This window comes from Oreochromis niloticus, linkage group LG15, assembly GCF_001858045.2.
Source record: "Oreochromis niloticus isolate F11D_XX linkage group LG15, O_niloticus_UMD_NMBU, whole genome shotgun sequence".
In the NCBI taxonomy this organism is placed as follows: domain Eukaryota; kingdom Metazoa; phylum Chordata; class Actinopteri; order Cichliformes; family Cichlidae; genus Oreochromis; species Oreochromis niloticus.
The window spans coordinates 11,410,264-11,420,196 of record NC_031980.2 but is presented as its reverse complement, the minus strand read 5'-3'; the positions used below and the strand labels follow the sequence as shown (position 1 = coordinate 11,420,196).

Below are 9,933 nucleotides of genomic sequence, written 5' to 3'. Positions count from 1 at the left end.
TGAAAGACATCAGTCAGTGGCTGACTGACACAGAAAACCTGCTGTCTGAGAGCGTTAGCCCTGATGGACAGCTGGACCTGGAATCTGCACGACAATACCAAGAGGTCAGTGGAGGGTGGTGAATCGTTGGTCTGTGTTAAGTGTGTGTGACTACCTGGTGTATTTTTTTATTTTTTTTCTCTCCTAATCTGTTTTGGTTTCCTTACCCCAGAGACAGAATAAATATGTATTTTTTGTGACAAAAGGCCTGTCAGGTCTCTTTCTTTTATTGTTATAGAGACTAATTAGATTAATTTGGCAATATCACATCATCAGCGTGTGTTTACAAGTTTAAATCAAGATTATTAACTCCCAAGGATGCTGTAGTAATATGTTCACGCTATAGGCAGCTTGATGGTTCGACGTGTTAGACAGAAGATAATTGCATTTGGCTCCCCCGGGGGAAAATGGGTGCTATACTGTATCTAATAAATACACCACACATCTGACTGTTCATTATGCAGAGTGGAAATGGAGAGAAGTGAACTGAAGAGTAAGATTAGAAGGGGACTTAAATTTCGCTTTGTTTGATTGCTAAAGCGGTAATTTCATTTCATTTAAATTCTCTGAAGCTGTTGCATTATCGCTGACGGCGCCGGCGCCATTAACACCTTTATCGGCGTGATTTGCAAAAGCTCGAGCCGCAGTCCTGCGTGTCTGTCTCTTTTACATGTTTTCACAGTCACTGAGAATGAGACGAGGGATCAAGTGGATGGGAATTGAGAGATCAATTAGCTGACTCACCCTTTAGCGGACTTTACAATCACTCACTCTACTTTACGAGTCTGTCTTGGCAGGTTAAATCTCTCTCGGTGGAAACAGAGATTTGGCAGCTTAAGTCGTGACTCGCTACAAATCATGCCTGTGTGTCAATAAGAGATTTGCCTGGAGAGATGGACCTGAGCTGGGGATTTGAGCACTAGTAGATCAGATTATGCTGTTTGACTCAAGCCTTTTTTCCCCCCTTTTCTTTTTCTCCTTTTGTCTCTTCCTTTGTTCTGCATGCATTTTAGGAGCTGGAAGAAGGCATTGCCAGTCATAAGCCCGTCCTGGTTGGACTCAGCCACACTGGAGAGCAGATAATTGGCAAGCTCTCCTCTCCTGATGGGCCCCTGCTTGAAGAGAAGCTGGAAACTCTGGGTCGGCGTTGGAGAGCGGTAAACCGCCAAGTCCTAGACAGACAGCGGAGGTAAAAATGACCTTGTACAAAAGAGGGGGAAAGATTGAGGATTAAGAGTTTGACATTCTTGTGTGTTGACATATAACATCTTAGTTCTAGAGTACAATGTAGCATAGAGGTTGGTGCTCATTCTCCATTACCATCAGTCTGTTTCTTTATCAGTGTTTGTCAGGTTAACGTTATCAATGCGGTCAGTCAGCCTATAACAGCAATTTAAATGTAAATTTTTAGGATCAGGCCTGCAACCTGGAGGAAATGGAGATCCTAATCTAAGGTGTGTGTGTGTGTGTGTGTGTGTGTGTGTGTGTGTGTGTGTGTGTGCGCGCGTGCAGGTTGGCTGGAGGGGATCCGGCCCTGTCAGAGCTGGTGAGGAGGCGCGAGGAGCTCGCTGTGTGGCTCGAGCAGGCAGAAAACGCTGTTAGCTCCCTGCCTGTCACTGCCACTGACAGAAATCTCAAAGAACTGAAGGTAAAGCAAAACCCAAAACATGCTCAAGTTAGTCTGATTCACGGGAGCTCAGAGATTTCTATTCCTGCTCGGGAGCTGCTGGGGAAGTGCTATTTTTATGGTCAGCTCTGACTGTGTTGTGTTGTCCTTTGTTCTTCTTTCCCCTCTATGCTATACTGTGAGCACAAGTTGCTCAGAGTGTCTCAGTTAGTCACAAGCAGAACCAGTCTCACCCAGCAAACGTACACAGAAAGAGCTCTGACACTTCCTGTTTTTAGTATTCCTGTTTACATCCTCCAAGACAGCAAACTCAGACTTGTACCTTATAAATACACTGCAGGGTAGAATCATTCACACTACATATCTCTGTGCAACAGGAGTTTGCTTCTTTGTTTCCCATTCCTTTGACTTTATCTCTCATTTTCAATCACACAGTGAAATAAGCCTCGGTGCATCTTTCCTTGCAGGCCCTTGCTGAGGAAATGGATTTACAGAATGAGCGTCTTGGCTGGCTTAACAAGCACGCTCCTCAGATCCTGTCCAGTCCCAGTGTTAGCCCACAGAACAGAGAACAGCATGTTGCCAAACTCAGAGGCATAAACCTCAACTGGAGCAAGGTATGAAACAAACCAAGCGGGCGGCATGCACACCCAAGTTTGTGAATGCAGAACCTCCAATGAGGCGATGTAGGATTTTGAAATTCATACCATATGTCCATCTACTAAAAATCTTGAGCAAGTTCGAATCTCTGTGACCTCGACCTCATAGTCAACCTAGAATTTTTAATTTTATACCATAGGTGCATCTACCAGGAGGCTGAGGGCTAGCAGTAGCAGTATTTTTAATAGCTGGCTTCTTAGCCTTGTACTCAAAGTCGTTTGTGTGAAACGTTGAGTTCTCTTTCATCTGCTGATTCATCCCTGATTCTACCACTCTCTGCAGGTGACCAATGAGCTGTTGGACAAAGTGGGTGAAGTGGAGACCAACCTGCAAAGTCACGCCCAGTTTCAAGACAGGATGAACAGACTGACTGACTGGGCCGTCATCACGCACCAGACGGTCACGACCCGCGGCCTGAATCCTGGCCAGGCACAGGTAGGAGGACTAAACTGAACGCAGAAAACTAATACGCCGGTGCTCACTGAAAATCCATCAATTATATGCAGACCTGTTCCCTTATATGATTTTATATACGCTGTAGGCTCTGGAGGTTTCCATGAAGGACAGAAAGAAGGACCTGGAGGACCTGTTAGCTCATTCAATAGAGCTGCAGAGACGACAGCAGCTGTTGCCTCAAGAAAAGGTTTCCATAGTAATATAATTTAATAACAAAGTACTACTGATTGTGGCATATAATTACACATTATTGCACTGTTGAAGTGCTGCTGCCTCACTTTGGGCCAAAAAGATACAATTTCCTGTAATTTCTTAGTTTAATTAGCTCTTTATCTGGTTACACACCATTTCTAATGCTATTATTTTGTACTAAGTCTATCTATATATATATATATATATATATGTGTGTGTGTGTGTCTCCTTATGCGCTATCATGTGTATAGGCTAAGGTTGAGCATCTGGCAGCCGACTGGAAAGCCTTGGATGGCCGGCTGAGGGAATCTCTTGAGCCACCTCTCTCTCCATGGACACATCACCAACATGTAGTCCAACACCAGCAGCTGGGTAAAAAAAATAAATCCAAGAAACTGCAATTATTTATTTCTTTATGTGTCGCTGCCTCTGTTTTTATGGTGCATCAAGGGCATAAGGAAGAAGGCATCCAAAACTTGCCCCAGTGAAGTATTTAAAAATGAGATGCTTGTGGATCATTAACAGGGCATGACAAAAATAAGTAATAAGTTCTTAAATTTGCAATTCCCTTTTGGCCTGCCTTAATCTGGAGCATGAAATGCTTGATTAAAAATAACAAGTAAGAGGTGAGCGGCAAAGGTTGCAGCAAACTGAAACAGTCCCCAATGGCTCGTTCATCATGATTTGGTGTGGCGCTACTATCCTCTGAGAGCCTTTTGACAACACCACCTCCCTCCCTCTAACATCTTTAATGTTTGTTGCATCATTTCCTTTTAAAGGAGCTCTATATGTCAAACCTTGCTTGCCTCAAGTTTCCTTCCTTTTTTTTTTTCTTTACCTCCCCCCCGCCCCTGCTCCAGTGTCTGCCGTCCCTTCAGCCGTGCAGATGGCCAGCTTGGTGAGCGAGGACCCACACCACCAAACCCCGCATACACCGGACACCGTGGCGCCCACTGATCTCAACGAGACTGCCACTGAGCTTGCAGACTGGCTAGTCCTCATCACCCAGATGCTCAAGTCTAATATTGTCACCGTGGGAGACACGCAGGAGATCAGGACCACTATGGGACGTCTTCAGGTGAGAAATTGGTTGTTTTTTTTATATGTGTGTGTGATTCTTTTTTTTTTCTTTTCTTTTTTTTTTAAACTGAACTTTCACTAAACTTTTCTTGTATGTTTTTTCACTTGACAGGTGACAAAGAATGACCTGGAGCAGCGTCACCCTCAGCTAGAGGACATTTTCACACTGGCGCAGAACATCAAAAACAAAACCTCCAACCTTGATGTTCGCACATCCATTACTGAGAAATGTAAGAAAAAAGTTGTCAGGCAAAAAAAAAAAAAAAAATAGTAGCAAATATGTATGTTGTGCTTTAGCCTTTGTTTGTCCATATAACCACATCTGTCTCTGGTTTTAGTGGAGAAGGTGCGCAGCCAGTGGGACAGCACTCAGCATGGTGTCGAGGCACGGCTCCACCAGCTGGATAATATGATTGGTCACAGCAACCAGTGGGAGGAGCAGAGGAAGGAGGTGATGGGCCTTATTGGGCACCACGAAGGACGTTTCCATAACCTTCTTCAGCGTCAGTCCAGAGATCCCCTGACTGAACAGCTTAAAGACAATAAGGTTAGCGGGAAAAAAACCCACTGCTAAACTTTCTCTCTGTGACCTCAGTACGTCTCGTCTGTCCTCTTGAGGTCATTTACTGTGATTCTGTAGCAAGCTTGTCTGCTCATATTCCTCACGGAGAGAAAAAAAAATGGATCAAAGCAAACTTTATAACATATTAGAGGTCCTTTATACAGTCGTGTAAGTTTATACAAGGCGAGAATGAATAAATCACCTCTCTGAAGTATCACTTTGAACTTTAATAACATTCGTACACCCATATCATCCATCATTTTAATTTGAGATGATGTCTTGGCCAATGATTTCTGGCACCAAATCCTGCCTCTTCTGACAGATTACAGGGACCGAACACTAGAGGGCAACTGAGTTTAACAGAATCCAGGATGCTGTATACACAGCTGTTTGCTCCTGGTGTGTGTGGTCTTGTAATAATGAGTAATTATGTATTTAAAATAGTGAAGTACACTTTTTTTGTTAAAAGAGAAGGAGCCTAGCAGTCTTATATGGATGACTTGCTTCCAAATGCTGAATTTGGAGTATTAATCACCAGGGTCTTATGTAACGTGCTTGATTAAGCAGAGGTTAAACAAACAATGTCAAAGAGCCGAGCAGCAGAATAACAAATTTCTGTGTGTGTGTGTGTGTCGTTGTTTTTTTTTTTTGTTGTTGTTAGTTTAATATTTTTTTCAGCTTATAGAATGGGTCATTAATATCTTCGCATGGCAGTTTTTCATATACCAGGCCACAACAGTATACACAAAACGGCACAGGAAGATGGATAACTCCAATAATGATAAACAATGCCCTTCACAGTGACTTACAGTATTCACGCTGACTCACATCTGTCACATCCTCAGAGTCACAGTCCAGTGTCACGAATATCAAAGCGCTGCATTGTTTTACAGGAGTTTCTCCAAGCTCTGGGCCGAGGCCAAGCTACAGTCGCAGCCTTCAACGAGCTGTCCAATCACCTTTTGCGCGAGTATTCCACCGATGACACCAGGAGGATCAAAGAGGTCGCAGATAAACACAATGCTGCCTGGATCAGCCTCAACAATAGGTGCATACAAATTTGCCTGCTCACCCTCTCACTGTGCTTCAAGGCAGATACCCTTTAACAGTATTAAATGTTTCTGCAGTTATTGCCATTTCTTATATATAGCTATGCGTTTGTCTCAATCATATTAATGGACAGGGCGAATGACCGTCACACGCAGCTGGACAGTGACCTGAAAGGCGTGCAAGTGTCTCTCAGGGAGCTAGAGTCGTTCCTCAAATGGCTCCAGGAGGCTGAGACTACGGTCAACGTTCTCGCTGATGCCTCCCAGAGGGAAGATGTGTCGCAGGACTCCGCCCACGCGAAGGAGCTGAGGCGACAATTGGAGGTAGGGGCCGTAAATTGATAGAGAAACCGCGAGTATGTGAGGAATATATGCACAGGTGCCAGCCTATTATCTCACTGTCATCCTTCATTAACGTATCCTTCAGCTACCGAACAGGGGCTGGGGTGTGTGTATGCTGCTGGTTAAAGGTGTGTGAATGAGAGGGCACACAGAGGGCGTGTGAATGCTTTCACACCTTGAACGTAGCTCATTGATCTCCTTGTTCTGTCCCGCTTACGAATTCTGTGTGTGTGTGTGTGTGTGTGTGTGTGTTTGCCCCCAGCTTGCTTGTCATTTACCCAGATGTTCCCTCCAGGATCAGTTGACGCATATCATCCTATGCTTTATGTAATGATTTAATCCCAAAATCACCTCACCTCAGCCTTTCAGCAGATATAACAGGCGCTAATCTTCTTTCTTTTATTTATTTATTTTTTACTTCTTGCTGAAGTTGAAATGGTGTTTTTAAAAATGTCGACCCTGTCAGTCTTGTTGTCATCTCTTTTGGCTTCTACATTGAGCGACATTTTCACAATCTCATTGCTTTTTCAGAGGAACTCCTTGTCCCTGAAAAAGCGCTGCAGTGTCATCCATCTTTCAGAATCGAAATCACCAGTCCAATAATAACGTTCTCTGTTTTCTTGTCTTGAATGCTACATTGCCATCACTCCCGCTTCCATTTTCCGATCATTTAAAAAGAGGCCAAGGTTATAGAGAAAAATGACGCTGAATCACCGCATGAATGGCTGCAAAGATTTCTGATTCATCAACTTGATGCGAATCTGATGGTCACAGACTTTTGTAACCCTTTTGTTGAGCCCTTGCTGGATTTGGAAGTAATGAATGCTATTATCACATTTACCCGCCCATTACAGTCATCTATATTTGTTGTATTGAACATAATCCATCATTATATAAACCTTTTCAAATTATTACAATTTAGTCCTGCAAAGTTTTCTCTGAGTTATCTGAAAGGTCGAGTATCTTACTAGGACACCAAAATCTGTCTGTATAAACTCCACTTATACGATGAGTTGGGAAGCCAAAATTGGCACAAAGGTAGATCTTAGGGCTCTGAAGGTTATTATCATTACGTATTAGCACATTATCATGCTGCAACCTAGCAACCACCAACCAGTGGGCTAAAATTAGCCATTTGTAGCATTTTGCACCTAGAACACTTTAGAAAAGCATTAAATCATTTTGATTAAATGACAAGTTTATTTTCACAAACCTTGACTTATACATGTATTGTAATGTCAGCGTGTTGCCTAGCAAGCACCTATCAACATACTGTAGCGAGTTCAGTAAATGTGTTAAAATAGTAACTAAGGGTAGTTTCCACCTGACTCCATTATGTTTGTGCTTAAGAGCAAACATATTGGTGTAGCTTTCCTAATTTGTTATCACCCACCGTCTGTCTTTATCTTCTTTTGTCATTTCATTACCAGTTGGAGTCGAGATTGATGGATGGTCCTCGCCCAGAAAGTGGGTTTACATAACACAGACAGGCTTTTAAGCCTTGGATGTTGTGGCTTTACTGAGTGTTGTTCCCCACAAACCCTTTCATTAGGTCACAATGACTGCTCTGCCACTGTTCGGTGCTTAGTTACTTTAATGACAATTTGTAGCTGCAGGCGGTTGTCATTCTTACTGCTGTTTTCATATTAAGCCCGCAGTTGGTGATTGGTCAGGCTCAGTGACAAATACAAATTGGAGCATTAACTGATATTTCATGAAAATGTGAGGCTTAATGGCATAAGACCGAAAAACAACTGATGCTGTTGCGTGTGATGCAGTAATGACAGACATGGCCACAGGAATCAACATACTGGGAAACAAACTTGTTTGTTCTCTTGCCGAGTTGGATTAGAATTGATCGTGACTGTCTGATAAATTGGGGAATTATGTGATCAGTCTGGCTAGTCTCCTGCGGATTTTTGTGGGCTTCCAATGTAGCCAGGAAACGGGGATAAACAATAATGGATTTCCAGTTCAAAAATTCCTGTTCTCTTCATTGGTCATTGGTTACGAAAAGAAAAAAGCAAATTAAAGCTTAATCGTTGTCAGACGATAGCTATTGTTTCAGAGATTAGATGCAACTAAAAGCTACTCAGGCAGGTTTGCTCAGTAAAGCAAACTTTGTGCCAGAAATCTTGTCCCTTTACTACAGATTCCCCATAATCACAAGCAGATATCTGATGTCTTGACTCGGCTCAGCCACTATAAAAAAAAGTTCTTGTTCTATTTATTTCGTTATTTATTTTTCTGTTTTTTATGAATTTACAAAATTTCTTAAATAGTTTTTGCTTCACTGAGTGGAAGAAGTACCAGTTTTATTTATTTTTTAATTAACAGACACTAAAACTTTGCAGAAAATGAGGTCGCCTGACTACATTTTGAAACGGCGGTAATTAATTACAAAAATAAATTATGATCCAGTTCAGTACGCTTTCATTATCTTGGCACTGGAAGGCCCACTGTGCATGAGCCATTATAGAGATATATGTAACTTTGTATTATTTTATCTACATGCAGTATATTTTGAATACTTAATTTTCTGGACATTTAATTCTATAAATTGTGCCTTTTTATAACACACTCCCTCTCATTAATTTGCACTGGTCCAGTAGAGACAGGAACATCAAAGGGATAATTACCACACTGTGAATAATTTCATGTTATGTAATTGCATATTGTCTTACTGGAGCATACAGGAAGTCACTTGTTTACATCACAAATCTGCACATTTGGTGGAATACGCTGCAGAAATGCCTTCCATCATGAAGGTGCAAAGATGTACACAGCCTGATGATCTGCTTATATCTCGCTTGCCTTGTGCGTGTTTAGCTGTGGGCTTTAGATTTATGTGGGCTTGTGCATGATTGTACTGTGGTGTAAGCAGATGAGACGCACATGCTTTCTCCAACCTCTTTCTTTGAAAAATGGTTCATAGTTTTATTAACCCAGAGCCAACAAAACACTCAGTGTCTCTTGTAATTCCCCGTGAAGCAGAGTCAATACTCTGTGGAATGACTGAAATGGATGCTGTAGCCAGTTAAACCTTGTCTAAACACAGCTCTTCAGTGAGCTCATCATGCCATCTCTCATTGTGTGCGTTTGTGTCAACTGTGTGCCTGATGGTGAATGATGATTACTCTAGTTGGCTGCGTCTTTTTCTTCCTTTACACTGTCAAGTTACTGTCATTTAAATAAACTTAATCAGGGACCAAAAAACAAAACAAAACAGTATTTGTTTTTGTGCGTCAATTTGTGTCACATCTTTTAAAAAAAATACAAATTTTGGAGAGGCGGCTGCTCTTGGGTTTTCATCCTCAATTCAAATAAGTGCCTCTTGTCTTGTGGTTGGGAGAAAGAAGGGTGCTTTTCATCACTTTAAATGAAAGTCAAACATTAGCAGAGGGCATGAAAAGGGTTAAAATATCCACTTTATGGTTTATACTGTGTTATACAGTGTGGTTAGGAGTTCTGGAGGAAGTGAGCGGCTGCTTTTCTCTGCTGTTTTTCTTCTCCTGCTTTTTTTCTTCTCTAAATGTCATCTCTCTGCTGCCTGGTGCCTCCAGCAGATACATTCTCTAAACATTCAGCTGTTTTCTGCACTGATAAAAGATACTTAAAAGCCTTTTATCTTTTATTTTTGACCTTGCCCTCCTACCCTCTCTTCTGACGCTCTGCTTTCCACCCACTTTTTATTTTCCTCATTTTTTTTGTTTTATCTGCAGTTTACCAGCATGTCCTCCCTCTTTTCTTCTCAGTTAATCGTTTAAAAATAGTATTTTTTTGGCGACAAAAACATGGCTCTTAATTAAAGACACATGCACTGTATCTCTCCCACACACTTGTTTGTGTCTGGAACTATTTTTCTGTAACATACTTGGCTTTTTAAAGAGATAATATTCTCAGTTGTAAACACCGAAAAACATAAT

At 41.9% G+C, this 9,933-nt stretch overlaps 1 protein-coding gene across 10 annotated transcripts in view; it reads left to right on the top strand.

Annotated features, from left to right (window-relative positions):
* utrn (utrophin) overlaps positions 1–9,933 on the top strand; it is a 187,665-nt gene that overhangs the window by 58,132 nt on the left and 119,600 nt on the right. For all 10 annotated transcript variants that reach the window (XM_003449882.5, XM_005454648.4, XM_019345707.2 and 7 more), the window contains 12 exons: positions 1–104; positions 1,053–1,228; positions 1,552–1,687; positions 2,134–2,283; positions 2,609–2,761; positions 2,868–2,969; positions 3,226–3,346; positions 3,835–4,052; positions 4,167–4,284; positions 4,393–4,601; positions 5,510–5,664; positions 5,800–5,989. The exon at positions 1–104 is cut by the window's left edge and continues 47 nt beyond it. In XM_003449882.5, coding sequence (XP_003449930.1) covers positions 1–104; positions 1,053–1,228; positions 1,552–1,687; positions 2,134–2,283; positions 2,609–2,761; positions 2,868–2,969; positions 3,226–3,346; positions 3,835–4,052; positions 4,167–4,284; positions 4,393–4,601; positions 5,510–5,664; positions 5,800–5,989 — 1,832 coding nt within the window. The remainder of the gene's footprint in view (positions 105–1,052; positions 1,229–1,551; positions 1,688–2,133; positions 2,284–2,608; positions 2,762–2,867; positions 2,970–3,225; positions 3,347–3,834; positions 4,053–4,166; positions 4,285–4,392; positions 4,602–5,509; positions 5,665–5,799; positions 5,990–9,933) is intronic.